The sequence below is a fragment of the Vipera berus genome, assembly GCF_964194415.1.
Source record: "Vipera berus genome assembly, chromosome: 2".
Classification (NCBI taxonomy): Eukaryota; Metazoa; Chordata; class Lepidosauria; order Squamata; family Viperidae; genus Vipera; species Vipera berus.
The window spans coordinates 285,984,547-286,001,321 of NC_138203.1; the positions used below are offsets into that span (position 1 = coordinate 285,984,547).

The following is a 16,775-nucleotide window of genomic DNA, read 5'->3' on the forward strand; positions in this document are numbered from 1 at the left end:
TTCCATTCCTGATATGACCTTGAGTTCAGCAAGAAGGGAAGGGACTTTCAAAAGTAGACCTTGGAGGTCTTCTAGTCCAACCTCTGCTCAGGCAGAAACCCTATACCATTTCAGACAAATGGTTGTCCAATCTCTTCTTTAAAACTTCCAGTATTGGAGCATTCACAGCTTCTGGAGGCAAATCGTTCCACTGATTAATTATTCTTTCAGGAAACTTCTCCTTAGTTCTAGGTTGCTTCTCTCCTTGGTTAGTTTCCATCCATTCCTTCTTGTCCTGCCCTCAGGTGCTTTGGAGAATAGCTCAACTCCCTCTTCTTTCTGGCAGCTCCATATATCAAGACAAGATGTTGGTGTTCTGTAGTGAAGAATTTGATAGGTAGAGAATTAGGAGAGGAAAAAGGCTGATCTAATGCAAATATTTTATTGCAGCAAAGGGGAAATATTGTACTGGAATATCCTGTCCTTCCCTTTCACCGTCTATGAGATCAACCACAATCCTAAAATGTTGGCCAACATCACCCTGGGTTACAATTTATTGGACAATTATTTTGATGCGAGGAGTACTTCTGAAGCCATGGCAGACCTGCTCTCAACTGGACAGACCAATATTCCAAACTACCACTGTGGGAGGCAGAACAGTTTGCTGGCAATCATTGAAGGGACTCATTCTGATACGTCTAAGCAGATTTCAACCATGTCGGACATCTACAAAATCCCACAGGTATGACGATAATGTCTGGCTGAAAAAAGCATGTATATTGGTCTGAAGTTGGTCTGAAATATATTTGAAGTAGGTTTTGAAATAGGTTTTGAGGTGGTAAGAAGAGACTGGACAACCATTTGTCTGAGATGGTATCGGGTTTCCTGCCTGAACAGGGGGTTGGACTAGAAGACGTCCAAGGTCCCTTCCAACTCTTCTCTTCTCTTCTCTTCTCTTCTCTTCTCTTCTCTTCTCTTCTCTTCTCTTCTCTTCTCTTCTCTTCTCCTCTTCTCTTCTCTTCTCTTCTCTTCTCTTCTCTTCTCGTCAGGGCAGAAATTGGTTTGCATTTTGAGTCCAACATTATCCATAAGCAAAGATCATAAATCATAAGTAAGACTTGAATCCCATATTAATAAAGATTCTACAGGCTATAGAGTTCTTTTTGCTAGGAAGCAATATTTGCAGTAGTGTAGGTCAAGTTAAGTGTTTTTAAAAATTCATGTCACCAATCATGATCACAATTTGGATTGTTAAAAGTAAAAGGAAGGAATATAAAGTTGATTTATTTGATTAAAAGAGTATGTTGTTTTCTCTGTTAACCCTTTTCCTCATCAGGACTAAATATCAAGGCTTTAAGTATTTGTTTATAGATAAGTTTTGGGATATGGGGAAAAAGGAATAAATTGTTGTATTTTAAGAAAGTGGATGTTACTAAAAATTGTTTATACTTTTTGCGATGAAGCAGGAGGTCAATTCTTTGTATATTTCCTTTCCTTTACTATATTTTATGTTTTCACTTTTATTTCTAGTTTTTCTTTCCTGCACTTTCTAATTTTTGTATTAGTTTTTATCTTTTAGTGGTTGTTGTTGTTAGTTGCGAAGTCGTGTCCGACCCATCGCGACCCTATGGACAACGTTCCTCCAGGCTTTCCTGTCCTCTACCATCTTCTGGAGTCCATTTAAGCTCACGCCTACTGCTTCAGTGACTCCATCCAGCCACCTCATTCTCTGTCATCCCCTTCTTCTCTTGCCCTCAATCTTTCCCAGCATTAGGCTCTTCTCCAGTGAGTCCTTCCTTCTCATTAGGTGGCCAAGTATTTGAGTTTTAGCTTCAGGAGCTGGCCTTCTAAAGAGCAGTCAGGGTTGATCTCCTCTAGGACTGACCGGTTTGATCGCCTTGCAGTCCAAGGGACTCGCAGGAGTCTTCTCCAGCACCATAGTTCAAAGGCCTCAATTCTTTGGCACTCAGCCTTTTTTATGGTCCAGCTTTCACTGCCAAACATTGCAACTGGGAAGACCACAGCCTTGACTATACGCACTTTTGTTGACAGGGTGATGTCTCTGCTTTTTAGTGTGCTGTCTAGATTTGCCATGGCTTTCCTCCCCAGGAGCAAGCGTCTTTTAATTTCTTGGCTACTGTCCCCATTTGCAGTGATCTTGGAACCCAGGAAAATAAAATCTGTCACTACCTCTATTTCTTCCCCATCTAGCCAGGAATTGAGAGGGCCGGATGCCATGATCTTGGTTTTCTTAATGTTAAGTTTCAACCCAAGTTTTGCACTCTCCTTCTCCCGCAACAAGAGGCTCTTTAGTTATTCACTTTCTGCCATTAGAGTCTGAGCTAGCTGCATGATTTATTAGGAGGGTGGTCAAAGGAATAATGGGGAACAAGAAGGGAAGCTTGTCTGGAGGTTTATCTGTATCCTCAAGGTCACTGATACCTGACAGGATACCTCAGTAGTGTCCAAAATGTGGACAGAAAGGACTGCTGGTTTGAAAGAGGAGTCAAAGAGGCCATCTGTGTCAAAACTGAACAGCCTTCTCTCAACAGAGGGGGGAGCAATATGACATCATCTATCTCCAGAGTACAACACAGTCCTTTCAAAAGTTCCAAGAAGGCTCCACACCCATTTGCACTACTCAGGTGACCTTGAGTATATAGGTGGCTTGGTCGTTAAGTTGAAAAATGGTCGCAAGTCTTTTTTTTTCAGTGCCGTTGTAACTTTGAGTAGTCACTAAAGGAATGGTTGTAAGTTAAGGACTACCTGTATGCACGTGTCATGGCCTCTTGTTGGGGTTTTCTTACTGAAAGCAGAAGCTTAAACATAAAACAAGCTCGCTATTAGAAGACAAGAACATTCACAGGTGTGGGCACACATGGCTACACACAACCACGTCTTTAATCTAACAGGGACCGAGGCAATTGCCAGTGACAACACTAAAGGGGGCCAGTTGTTTAAGGAACCTTGGTTTTCAAACCACTCCTCTATCAACCGGCACATAGACCTCCCCCCTGCATACCAGGCACTAAGGAATTGGGAAGAGGAACGACGTTTGCGATATGAAGGCAAACAGTGCAAGCATTCACAGAGTGCCTCATTGTATCAAAATCAAGATTGCACCAACACACAACCACCCTGCAATGTAGAACACAGGGAAGAAGAGCAACAACCATTTAAGACCTCTGGTATGAGAACACAGGCAATGACTAGAGCTATGGCTACAATACACGGAACTATCAGCAATTCACTTTTAACAACAGATACCCAGAGACAACTACATCCCCCAAAAACAGATGCATGACAACTCAAAGAAATACGGCCAGCCTCAACAAACAGACCAGTGACGCGCTCCATGAGCGGAGTGCAGACACCAATAGTATAAATGCGATCTCCCCACCCCAGCGTTTCCATCCTGATGTTGGCAGTTAGCCAATGAAAGCTTGATATTTTAGCAATAAAAACTGTTTGGTTTTTTTATTCCATCCCAGTGTTCATTTAGTTTGTTAATTTTAACATGCCTGGGTATTCGCATTTTTAATCTTATCAAGGAATACATAAAACAGTATATATTTTTATATACCGAGAATATTGTCTTGCAAATTAGCCCACCATAAAATAGCTAAAAACAGAGTGGCATATACAGTAAGAAGGCAGGGCAGTGTGGCTGAATCTTCACAAATCTCTCTAACATATACTCAGTTTAGCATCTTGAATGAATTCAGAAAACCGGAATTGCCTGGCACTAATGTCAATTTTTATTTCATATCCACTTACAGCTATGCAGAGTCCAGAAAAAAACCAATAACATGTAATACATAATGAACTAGTATCAGCAACGAAACACCTTTATTATCAATGTCTACGGAGATTCTCAGTCATCCAAGTCACGACTGTCCAATAGGTGATTTTTCAAAAGGCAACTGTACTTTCTTGTTTTTCTTTCCTTTTCACTTCTGATCCAAGAGGCTTCTTCAGCAATGACTGGATGGTGGGGAATGGAAGGATTTACACTCCTTGCTGACCGCTGGTCATTTGCATTCTTTTAGAGAGTCGTTGAGGCCATTTGGAGGTTTGAGGACACTGATAAACCTCCAGGTGGCCTCAACAACTCTCTTCAAGAAATGACCAGCTGTCTGCAAGAAGTATAAATCCTTCCACTCCCCCACCGTCCAGTTCAGAGCTGGAGAAGCTTCTTGGAGAAGCGAAACATCTTCGAAGAAAAACAAGAAAGTCCAGTTGCCTCGTGAAAAAGCATCTTTGGGGCAACCATGATCTAGATGACTGAGAATCCCCATAGGGATCCGTATGATCTTTTTATTGGGCGTAAAGGAACAGAGGACACGGAAGAGCTTTCACTATTGAACTTTTTCTGCTATGTGAATCCTCTTATGAGAGGTAAGGTGACCGTTCTGACTGAAACTTTTTCCACACTCTAAACATTTGTATGGCTTCTCTCCTGTGTGGGTCCTTCTGTGACACGTAAGGGAAGAACTCATTATGAAGCGCTTTCCACATTCCAGGCACTGATACGGTTTCTCCCCTGTATGGATCCTTCTGTGGCAAGTAAGAGATGAGCTAATACGGAAGGTTTTTCCGCACTCCAGGCATTTATAGGGTTTCTCCCCTGAATGGATCCTTCTATGGTAAGTAAGATCACTGCTGGTGTTGCAACTCTTTCCGCACTCCGTACATTTATACGGTTTTTCGCCCGAGTGGAGCCTTTTGTGAGTGGTAAAGGAAGTCAAGCCATTGAAGCTCTTTCCACACTCTGTGCATTTGTACGGCTTTTCCCCAGTGTGGATCCTTTTATGGGAAGTAAGGTAACTGTTCATACTAAAGCTTTTTCCACACTCCGTGCACTTATACGGCTTCAGCCCGGTGTGGATTGTTTTATGAGATGTAAGGTGACTGTTTTTGCGGAAGCTCTTCCCGCACTCCAGGCATTCATATGGTTTCTCTCCAGAATGGATCCGTTTATGGGAAGTAAGATTATTATTCCTACGGAAGCTTTTTCCGCATTCCGCACACTTATATGGTTTTTCTACTGTGTGGATCCTTTTATGGGCATTAAGATTACTGTTCTTGCTGAAGCTTTTCCCACACTCCATGCATTTATATCTTTTTTCCCGAAGGTCAGAGTCTTGGTTTAAAGTAAGAGGAAGGTTCCAACTATGCCTTTTTTCATCATTTCTGCAGGCATAAGGAGAGATGAGGGATTTTTCCATGTCTCTATTTAACTGGGTTTCCTTGGGCCTTTCTGGTCCCCACAGATTTCCAAATATCTCTCCTCTGATTTCAGTTTCCATTGATTTTGAAGGCTCTACAGCTTGCTTTGTATAACTCTCAGTCTGTTGTCCACCACCTGCTGGGAACAAAATGAAAGAAGAAAGAAAATTTCACGGTTAAAGTACACATGCAGAATATCTCTATAGAAGTGGCTTGAAAATTTCAGCTCTTCCTACAAGTGAGGAAAATAACAGATGGGAATTTCCCTTAATAAAAAGGTCAGATGAATGAGAATGAGAATGAGAATGAGAATGAGAAGAGAAGAGAAGAGAAGAGAAGAGAAGAGAAGAGAAGAGAAGAGAAGAGAAGAGAAGAGAAGAGAAGAGAAGAGAAGAGAAGAGAAGAGTTGGAAGGGACCTTGGTGGTCTTCTAGTCCAACCCCCTGCTCAGGCAGAAACACTGTATCACTTCAGACAAATGGTTGTCCAATCTCTTCTTGCCACAAAGGTGAGGGGGTCAATTTATTCTCCAAAGCAACTGATCAAATAGAGAAGCAGCCTGGAATTAAGGAGAAACTTCTAACAGGGAGGACAATTAACCAGTGGAACACTGTTCAACTGATTAATTCAGACATGTCAAACACAAGGCCCGGGGGCCGGATCCGGCCCGCGAAGTGGTTTCATGCGGCCCGCGAAGCCATCCTGGAAACAATGAGGGAACGGCCCCCACTGCCTTGGCCCTGGCCCAGAGACCCTCCTTCTGCCAGAGACCCTCAGATCTGTCCCACTCCTGACCAGGCCCCCATAGGCACCCTTGATACGAACAATGTAGAGCTGGCCACGCCCACCCAGTAGGCCATACGCACTCTAGCCACGCCCACCCAGTAGGCCACGCCCACCCTGACCATACCCACCCGGCCCCCTGAGGGCAACCGCAATGCTGATGCGGCCCTCAATGAAATTGAGTTTGACACCCCTGGATTAATTGTTCTAACTGTCAGGAAATTTCTTCTTAGTTCTAGGTTGTTTCTCTCCTTGATTAGTTTCCATCCGTTGCTTCTTGTCCTGCCTTCAGGTGCTTTGGAGAATAGCTTGACTCCCTCCTCTTTGTGGCAACCTGAGATATTGGAAAACTGCTGTCATGTCACCCCTAGTCCTTCTGTTCATTAAACTAGACATACCCAATTCCGTCAACCATTCTTTATATGTTTTAGCCTCCAGTCCCAATCATCTTTGTTGCTCTTCTCTGCACTCTTTCTAGAGTCACAACATCTTTAATGTGTTCCAATACTATTTGAGCTCAGAGGAGAGAATTCCTTACCCAAGGAGACCATATTGTTTGCATTTTCCAGCATCACGTCCTTGTATAGAGATTTTTGGTCAAAATTCAACATGGCCCACTCCCCCTCGGAGAACAGCACTGCTATGTCTTCAAAGGTTATGGGCTCCTAACACAGAAAGAAAACATTCCCAATTAATTAATAGCTTCAAGAACGATACTTAGCAATAGCACCTAGACTTATATACCACTTCACAGTGCTTTACAGCCTTCTTCTCTAAGTGGTTTACAGAGTCGGCATATTGCCCCCAACAATCTGGGTCCTCATTTTACCGACCTTGGAAGGATGGAAGGCTGAGTCAGCCTTGAGCCGGCGAGACTCGAACTGCCGAACTGCTGGCAGCAAGCAGTCAGCAGAATCAGCCTGCACTACTACATTCTAACCACTGTGCCACCACGGATCTTAACTAAAGAAGATATCTGAAGAAAGTTTGTTTTGATCAAAGTCAGGGCCCGGGTAAGCCACAAGGGAGCAATAACACGAAACTTCTTCTTCTAGTCTCAGTCCCTTTTCATCTCATTTTAGAGGAGGATCTGTTACAGGCTTTAATTTTAAATCAAGTCTGACCTGTTGCTAAACAACTCTTAGAATCTTTCCAACTTTCCCTCCATAACCTCAACCCAATGACTGTGCAGAATCTGTGCAGAAGCCATTTTGTGACTGCATTGCTTAGGAATCAACTAACGGCAAGACCTTGCTGCATCAGAGATTAGGGCTCTTCCCCATTGGGAAAATACCGTTTTTCCCTGGAAATAGGACTGGGTCTTATTTAATAATAATAATAATAATAATAATAATAATAATAATAATAATGATGATGATGATGATGATGATGACAACAACAACAACAATAATAACAATAATTATAATAATAATAAAGTTGGAAGGGACCTTGGAGGTCATCTAGTCCAACCCCCTGCTCAGGCAGGAAACCTTATACCATTTCAGGCAAATGGCTGTCCAGTCTCTTCTTAAAAACCTCCAGTGTTGGAGCATTCACCATTTTGCCTCCAAAAGAGGTAACAGGTCTTATTTTGGGGGGATGTCTTTTATACTCACCTCTGGCACTGACAGCCCCGCCCAGCTGGCCCACTTCTTCTGGGGCCAAAGGAGCAACTTCATTCTGCAGCTGCATTCTGGCCTCCATTTTGCAGTCAGGCCTTTCCAGAAGGCCTATGCAGCCAAGTACCGAGCTATGGATTCAATTCAGAGGTCTTGCAGAACCAAACTATGGATTGAATCCATAGCTTGGTTCCTGGCTGCAGAGGTCTTCTGGAAAGGGGCCTGTGACTGAGAAATGCGGGCCTGACTGAAGAAGATGCCGCAGAAGAAATGGGGTGGTGAGGAGAGGCCTGGCTGCCAGGTAAGTGGGAGCAGGGCGCGTGGGGCCGCTGTACAATCCCACCCCAGCTTGATTTGTAGGTGTGTGCCTCACCCCAAAACTAGGGCTTATTTTGGGGGTAGGCCTTCCTTTTGGTGAAACAGGGTAGTTTCTTCAATGAATTGCTCAGAGCACTGTGTATGACAAGTGAACTAGTCAATGAACTTCACTGAACACCGACACAAAGTTGTTGGGAGATCTCCTCCAGGTAGTAGCAAGAGTCCCATAACTCTGCAGATGACTTAACCATCCTAATGGCTTTTCCCATCAGAGCACTGGAAGCTTCTCCCGATCCAAAAAAGCAAGCTAGATGGAGCTAATAAAATAAAGGAGATAGCATTGGAAGTGAGATTTGAACTATTAAAGATGGAATAGGATTCCCTTTGAAGAAATGATATAGTGTGGTGTCTCCCTTGGGTGACTCCTGAGATTCCTCCTCAGATGTCGGCTCAGGGGAGGTTGAGCCCATTCCTGGCATGTCAGCAACTGTTGAATGATGGCTCTGAACCGCTGTCCAAAAGTGATTTGAGGAGGCTTCAGCTGGGGAAAGTTTGTAGCTGCCGACAGCCAGCAAAAAGGAGGAAGAACTGCCTCTGCATCTGATCTGAGAACACACAGGGCAGAGAAAAGGCAGGAGTAGAGAAGGTCAGCCAGACTACTTGAGAGAAGATGGCCTCGCCCGTCTTGATGGGCTGCACCAGAAAGCTGGCTATTTATCACAGCAGACAGATGGGGGTGTTGCTGGAAACAATGTGTTGATTTTCTAGCTGTATGTTTGGTCATCTTGATTCCTGCTTCACTCTGGACTGACACCGTGTTTGGAATTGTGTCTTGGAGACACTGAGCTTTTCTTGCCATGTGAGCTCTGTTGTGTGTACTGTAGATTTAAGTTTTTCCTGGTGGAGTCATTTTGTTTGAGTAACTTTTAATTGCTTTGTGGACTATTAGGCCATTGCCCTGTGGACCCATGTTGGCCAGCTTGTGGCTGGACTTCATTGTGACAGTTCTGGGTTTTGGTGAAGGGGGTCACTGGGGCAGAGGTTGGCAACTCGCGACTCTGGAGCCGCATGGGGCTCTTTCAGCCTTCTCCTGCAGCTCCCAGTCGTCCTGGCAAGCTTATTGGGCGGGGCTCCTGCCTTTGCTGCATCTCCACAGGAAGCAGCAGAAAGTAGCAGCTCCAGCCTAATAAGAATGTGTGCCAGCTTGTTGGAGAACAGAGTGAAGCCAGCTTGCCAGGTGAGCAGATCGGAGAGAGTGGGGGGAGAGAGAGAGAGAGGGAGGGAGAGAAAGAGAGGGAGAGAGAGAACTCATGCACAGCAGCCTCTATTTCTTTTTTAATTAAACTCTGCTCTTTGAGTGTTTAAGGTTGCCGACCCCTGTGCTGGGGAATATTAATACACTTACTAATCCACAGGTACGTGTGCATGCGTGTGAGTGAGTGGGGCAGCACACATTGGTACTAGAAGGTCTTCCCCCTACCTGAGTTGGAAGTGCAATCACTGTTCCTTTTCCACCAGAAAGAAGAGATGTTTCCACACCTAGTATCATCGCTGTTCTGTTTGCTGAGAAAGAGATTAAAAAAGTAATTACATGTTTTAAAAAAATCTATCACAGAGTCTGTTTGGTTGGGTGGTTAAGGCACCAGGCTAGGAACCGGGAGATCGTGAGTTCTAGTCCTGCCTTAGCCAAGAAAGCCAGCTGGGTGACCTTGGGCCAGTCACTCTCTCTCAGCCCAGTCCACCTCACAGGACTGGTGTTGTAGGGAAAATAGGAAGAAGGTGTGTGGAATATGTTCACCGCCTTAGTTATTTCTAAAAATAATAAAGGTGGGATATACATAAAATAAATAATAAAGCTGAATACAAGGGCCTTCTTACATATAGAGCTAAAGTTCAGGTAGTCCTCGATTTATGACAATTGAGCCCAAAATTTCTGTCATTAAGGGAGACATTTGTTAAGTGAGCTTTGCCCCATTTTACGACCTTCCTTGCCATAATTGTTAAAATGAATCACTGCAGTTGTTAAGTTAGTAACACGGGTGTAATATGCATCTGGCTTCCCCATTGATTTTAGCTTGTCAGAGGGTCGCAAAAAGATGATCACATGACCCCCTGGGGACCCAGCAACCGTCATAAATATGAGTCGGTTGCCAAGCATCCAAATTTTGATCATGTGACCATGAGGATGCTGCAATGGTCACTGGTATGGAAAACAGCCATAAGTCACTTTTTTTCAGTGACGCTGTAACTTCAAATGGTCACTGAATTAGCTGTTGTAAGACAAGGAGTCCCGATACAATAGGGCTATCAGTTAGAACAATTAATCAGTGGAACAAGTTACCTCCAGAAGTTGTGAATGCTCCAACAATGGAAGTTTTTAAGAAGAGTTTGGATGGCCATTTGTCTGAAATGGTGTAGGGTTTCCTGCCTGAGCAGGGGGTTGGACTAGAAGATCTCCAAGGTCCCTTCCAACATTATTATTATTATTATTATTATTATTATTATTATTATTATTATTATTATTATTATTATTATTATTAATAAAAATTCTATTCTATTCTATTCTATTCTATTCTATTCTATTCTATTCTATTCTATTCTATTCTATTCTATTCTATTCTATTCTATTCTATTCTATTCATCTAAACAAAGAATAGAACAACAGAGATGGAAGGGATCTTAGAGGTCGTCTAGTCCAACCCCTGCTCAGGGAGGAAATCCTATACCATTTCAGACAAATGGTTGTCCAATCTCTTCTTAAAACTTCCAGTGTTGGAGCATTCAGTTTCTGGAGGAAACTTGTTCCACTGATTAATTGTTCTAACTGTCAGAAATTTTCTCCTTAGCTCCAGCTTGCTTTTCTCCTTGATTGGTTTCCATCCATTGCTTCTTGTCCTGCCTTCGGGCGCTTTGGAGAATAGCTTGACTCCCTCTTCTTTGTGGCAACCCCTGAGATATTGGAACACGGTTATCGTGTCACCCCAAGCTCATGAATAGCTCAGGCAGTACAGACGCTTCAGGTCTGTTGCATCAGAAGAACGTTCCTTTACCTGAAGATGGGTCCAGAAATGGTGTCTTCTGGGGGATGCCACCAAAGACCAGCTCCTGAGGATATTTATTATAGTGTTCAATTGTCACCTCCCTGAAAGGCTCCTGAGCCTAAAACAATAGTCAGGGAGAAAAAGGAACAGTGTATTAATGCCCAGTGTTTCCAACACCCCACTCTCCCTTCAAAATAGGGGCTGTACTCTTCAGATGTCCTCAGAAAGATTCCAGAACAGAGAACAGAATATTTAAAGCGGAAATTAAATCTCCTAATAATAATTGGAGATAGAGGTCCCACAAGTGCTTTTTCCAGAGGCAACTGGACTTTTCATTTTTGACACAGATGGCCTCTTTGACCCTTCTTTCAAGCCAGCGTTCCTCTCTGTCCAAAATGTGGACTTTGCTGTGTTCGAAAGAGTGGCCTTTGCCTTTTAAATGCAGATGGACTGCTGAATCTTGCCCTGATGGGTTTTTTCTCCTATGTTATGGCATGCATTTATGAAGTGGTTGTTTTGTTTCCCCAATGTACAGATCAGCACATGGCTCACTGCATTGTACTGAATATACCACTTTGCTCAGTTTGTGTCCGGGTATTTTATCCTTGGGGTGGACAAGCCTTGGTGTATTCTTGGGTGCACATTTAAGGCCATCTATGTCAAAACTGAACAGCTTGTTCTCAATAGAAGGAGAGGGATACGACATCACCTAGTGTTGTGATTCAGGGTCAGCCTGTGGGTTCGGCAGTTGGGTCGGACGACTCAGAGGAGGAGGGGGGTGTTGAAGACCTTGCTGAGGGGGTTGAAGATTTTGCTGATGATAGCCCTCAGCCAGGCCCCTCCCACTTGGTCACCACGGAGACCCAGCTGTGTGAGCCTGACAGTGTGGATGAAGATGACCCACAGCTGGCCCTGTTCAAGGACGCCCGACGCAGGAGGCTGTCAATTAGGAGTAAACAGAGGAAGGCAATGGGGCTTCTCGGAAGGAGGCAGAGAGAAGCCACGCCCTGAACTCTATATAAGGGGAATGTCTGGGAGGGCTGGTTTGCTGAAGGCAACCGCTCGGATGGTTCATGTTTCTTAAAGCTCCGGTTTCTTGGTTCGTGTCTTGTTTGTTTTTCTAGCTATAAATTTGGCAGGCGTAGTTCCAGCCTCTTGCCGTTTGTGGAGGGGATGTCCCTGCCTTTTCTGCAGGGCCGGTAGCAGGCTGGTACAGAACACCTATCTCCAGTCTACAACACTGTCCTTTCAGCAGTTCCAAGAAGGCTCCACATCCATTTGCACCACTTGGGTGACCCTGAGGACACAGATAAACCTCCAAGTGGCCCCAACAACTCTCTAAAAGAATGCAAATGACCAGCTCTCTGCAAGGAGTATAAATACTTCCATTCCCCTCCATCCAGTCAGAGCTGAAGAAGCTTCTTGGATGAGAAGCAAAAACATCTTCAAAGAAAAACAAAGTAGTCCATTTGCCTCTTGAAAAAACACTTTTGGGACAACCATGGCCTGGATGACTAAGAATCTCCATAGACAATTAGTTACAGAAGGGAAGCATTTAAACGTTGAGTAACATTATTTCCCGTAATTACATCTTTTGGCCTTATACGGACTCACCTGCAGCTTCTTCTCCTCCGCCTGGCTCAGGAGAAAGCCTTCTGCCAGAGCCACCGCCTGGGAGCAGGTCTCTGCTCCACATTCCCTCACCCAGCTGGCCATTTCTGGAGGAAGGACAGCCAGGAATTGCTCCAGGACCAGAAGGTCCAGCATCTGAGCCTTCGTGTGTTTTTCTAATTTTAGCCATTGACGGTAAATATGGTGGAGTCGGCTACAAAGTTCTCGGGTCCCGTCAGCCTCTTGGTAGCCGAATTCCTTGAAAGAGTGAATTTGTAGAACCCCATTGGTAGTTTCCCCTTCCAGGATGTATTGATTGCTTTTTTCCATGAATTTCCCAGCAGTTTCATTCAAGGCAACACTGGGGGCTTCTTCTTTCCTTGCTGTGCTTAAATGCTGTTCTGGTCAAATTGAAAGGACTTTACCGATCTGCAAAACACTTTTCATTGATAGGAGCAGGATGGCAGGAAGAACTGCCCTGTGCTATCTCTGGAGACGAGGATTTTTCTTCCTGGAAAACTGGAAACTTTGCACACAACCAGAGGTCTCTTCAACAACCGAGCTAAGGGAAAAAGGAAACAAAGCATTTAAAAAAGCATTAATGGTCGATCAGACGGTCGGCAGTTTGGCAGGTCAAATCCCGAGTGCCGCGTAGCAGAGTGAGCGCCTGTTACTCGTCCCAGCTTCTGCCAACCTAGCAGTTCGAAAGCACGTAAAAATGCAAGTAGAAAAATAGGGACCACTACGGTGGGAAGGTAACAGCGTTCCATGCGCCTTTGGCGTCTAGTCATGCCGGCCACATGACCACGGAGACGTCCTTGGACAAGCGCTGGCTCTTCGGCTTTGAAACGGAGATGAGCACCGGCCCCTAGAGTTGGAAACGACTAGCACGCATGTGCGGGGGAACCTTTACCTTTATAGAATAGAATAGAATAGAATAGAATAGAATAGAATAGAATAGAATAGAATAGAATAGAATAGAATAGAATAGAATAGAATAGAATAGAATAGAATAGAATAGAATAGAATAGAATAGAATAGAATAGAATAACAGACTAGGAAGGGACCTTGGAGGTCTTCCTGTCCAACCCCCTGCTGAGGCAGGAAACTCTATACCATTTCAGACAAACGGTTGTCCAATCTCTACTTAAAAACTTCCTGTGTTGGGAGCATTCACAGCTTCTGGAGGCAAGTTGTTCCACTGATTAAGTGTTCTAACCTATAGCCCTATTATATTGATACTCCTTGTCTTACAACAGCTGATTTACTGACTGTTTGAAGTTACAGCGTCACTGAAAAAAAGTGACATGGCTATTTTTCCCACGGACGACTGATTGTTCTAAATGTCAGGAAAATTTCTCTTTAGTTCTAGCTTGCTTCTCTCTTTGATTAGTTTCTTCTTGTCCTGCCTTCAGGTGCTTTGGAGAATAGGTGGACCGCCTCTTCTTTGTGGAAACCCCGGAGATATTGACACACTGCTATCCTGTCATCCCTAGTCCTTCTTTTCATTAAAGTAGACATACCCAATTCCAGCAATTGTTCCTTATATGTTTTAGCCTCCAGTCCCGATCATCTTTGTTGCTCTACTGCACGGGTGTCAAAATTGCCACGTCACATGATGTATCGCGACGTATGTTATATGTATGTACTCACACACACACACAAACACACACACACCCATACTCATACATAACACATATTTACATATAAAAAGGTAAAGGTTCCCCCGCACATGCGTGCTAGTCGTTTCTGACTCTAGGGGCCGGTGCTCATCTCCGTTTCAAAGCCGAAGAGCCAGCGTTTGTCCGAGGACGTCTCCGTGGTCATGGCTTGGGTCCGGGATATCTGAGGGAACACCTGCTGCCGGCATCAAGTTCCCTTCGTCCAGTGCACTCCCACAGGGAGGGTCTTCTCAGGGTGCCACCGGTAAGAGATTGCCGGCGGGTAACACCCAGGGATAGGGCCTTCTCAGTGGGGGCGCCTGCCCTTTGGAACCAGCTGCCAGTGGAGCTGAGGACTGCCCCCGACCTCCGTTCATTCCGTCGGGGCCTGAAGACCTGGCTCTTCGAGCTCTCTGGCCCAGGCTGAGGATTAATTTATTTTAATTGGGGTTTTATTTATACAGGGATAAATTTAATCTTTTTTAAACTTGGTTTTTAACTTTTGTATTTTTGGTTTTTAATTACCCTGTAAACCGCCCTGAGTCCTTCGGGAAAGGGCGGTATATAAATGTAATAAAATAAAAATAAATAAAATAAAATGTGGCCGGCATGACTAGATGCCAAAGGCACACAGAACGCTGTTACCTTCCCACCATAGTGGTCCCTATTTTTCTACTTGCATTTTTACGAGCATTCGAACTGCTAGGTTGGCAGAAGCTGGGATGAGTAACAGGCGCTCACTCTGTTACGCAGCACTCGGGATTCGACCTGCCAAACTGCCGACCTTCTGATCGACAAGCTCAGCGTCCTAACCCACTGAGCCACTGCGTCCCTATATACATATACACATATACAATCAGAGCACACCTCCACCCCATCAGAACACAGCCAAGCCTCCACCCACAGAACACACCCCCTCTGGCAGTTTAAAAAAGAAGAAAAAACAGCCACTATCACACACTTCTCCCAGAAGAACGAAGCTGAAGTCACCAGCCTGAGGATGACGGATGAGATTTTGTTGAAACGTTGCCCTGATACCTCCAATTCTACGTGGGGAAAAACCCGAATGACCAAAGATCTACATATACATATACATATACATATACATATACATATACATATACATATACATATACATATACATATACATATACATATACATATACATATACATATACATATACATATACATATACATATACATATACATATACATATACACAGGGCTTTTTTTCTCATAGAACGCTCAGAACGGAGTTCTGGCACCTTTTTCGGATGGAACCTTGTAGGGTAGGCAAGGCGGGTTGTATGACATGTGTGAGTTCTGGCACCTTTTCTTTTTACAAAAAAAGCACTGCATATACATATACATATACATATACATACACATATACACATGATAAATAGACAGACTAGTGATATAGGTAGCTGGGTAGGTAGGTAGGTAGGCAGGCAGGCAGGCAGGCAGGCAGACAGACAGACAGACAGATAGATAGATAAGATTTTCTATTGACAGTAGGCAACGGATTTTCATTTTTAATGTGGGCCAGTGTGCTCCTATTAAAAATAAATGTCAATAAAGGTTGTCTCATCTCCTTGTCTACCTCCACCACCACCCCCGCCCCGCCTTTGCTCGCCCCCCCGCCCCCCAATTTTGCTCTAAGGCTGCAAGGGCGAATGCCTCCAACCTTGCAACCAATTGCAAAAGCGGCTTTGCAAAAGGAAAGCTTCTTCGCGTGGCATGAAGAGGAAAAAGGGAGCGCAAACTCCAGCCTCACCCTGGCAAACGCCAAAGCCTCCGATCTCCAAAGCCAAGCGCTCAGCCAAGGATCCGCGCTCCGAGCTCTTCGGAGCTAGAGAGCAACGCAAACTCCCCGGCCAGCCTCCTCTCGTCCTCCAAGAAAGGGTTAAAGGGAGAGAGTGCTGCTTCCTAGAAGGGGCACGCTCGGGGCTGGGATTTTTTTTTTCCCCCTTGACCGTGCTGGCGTGGGGTCCTCCGGGCTCATTGGTACAGGCTGTCCTGGATTTTAGGGGGGTGGGGGAGAAGGAGGGGGAGCCTCTTTGCAGGAGATCCTCCGTTTAGTGCAGGGGTCTTCAAACTTGGCCCTTTTATGACTTGTGGACTTCAAGTCCCAGAATTCCTCAGCCACCATACCTAGCTGAGGAATTCTGGGAGTTGAAGTCCAAGAGTCATAAAAGGGCCAAGTTTGAAGACCCCTGGTTTAGTGGGTTCCCTGTGCACGGCCACCACACGCTAACCCGGGATTTGCTTTAGGAATCATCCAGTCTCTTCTTAAAAATTTCCAGTGTTGGAGCATTCACCCCTTCTGGAGGCAGGTTGTTCCACTGGTTAATTGTTCTAACTGTCAGGAAGTTTCTCCTTAGTTCCAGGTTGCTTCTCTCCTTGATGTGTTTCCATCTGTTGCTTCTGGTCTTGCCCTCAGGGGCTTTGGAGGATAGCTTGACCCCGAACTCTTCTTTGTGGCAACCTGAGAGATTGGAACACTGCTATCGTGTCACATCTTGTCCTTCTCA

At 44.6% G+C, this 16,775-nt stretch overlaps 1 protein-coding gene and 1 long non-coding RNA gene across 3 annotated transcripts; one reads left to right on the plus strand and one right to left on the minus strand.

The window, feature by feature from the left end:
• Window positions 1-625: 625 nt before the first annotated feature.
• On the plus strand, window positions 626-14,054 carry LOC308661749. Its single transcript, XR_014025014.1, has 3 exons — window positions 626-721; window positions 9,446-9,510; window positions 13,995-14,054. It is a non-coding gene; the product is annotated as an uncharacterized lncRNA (long non-coding RNA).
• On the minus strand, window positions 3,721-16,118 carry LOC308661739 (zinc finger protein 75D-like). Of its 2 annotated transcripts, none has more exons than XM_081316911.1 (6): window positions 16,019-16,118; window positions 12,583-13,141; window positions 10,978-11,086; window positions 9,408-9,490; window positions 6,529-6,655; window positions 3,721-5,344 (listed from the first exon to the last, which is right to left on the minus strand). In XM_081316911.1, exons 2-6 carry the CDS (start codon window positions 12,907-12,909, stop codon window positions 4,338-4,340), a joined length of 1,653 nt encoding a protein of 550 aa, XP_081173037.1. In that variant the 5' UTR covers window positions 12,910-13,141; window positions 16,019-16,118; the 3' UTR covers window positions 3,721-4,337. The 2 variants fall into 2 exon arrangements, with proteins under 2 accessions (XP_081173037.1, XP_081173036.1); XM_081316910.1 differs by having other exon boundaries at window positions 3,721-5,347.
• Window positions 16,119-16,775: the final 657 nt, after the last annotated feature.

Excerpts from the sequence above, each read along its gene's own strand:
- LOC308661739 (XM_081316910.1), bottom strand. The coding sequence starts at position 12,909 with ATGGAAAAAAGCAATCAATACATCCTGGAAGGGGAAACTACCAATGGG. Across the intron at positions 11,087-12,582 it reads CGGAGGAGAAGAAGCTGCAG|GCTCAGGAGCCTTTCAGGGA; the intron begins GTGAGTCCGTAT and ends CTATTGTTTTAG. Across the intron at positions 5,348-6,528 it reads AAACAATATGGTCTCCTTGG|CAGGTGGTGGACAACAGACT; the intron begins GTAAGGAATTCT and ends TTTTGTTCCCAG.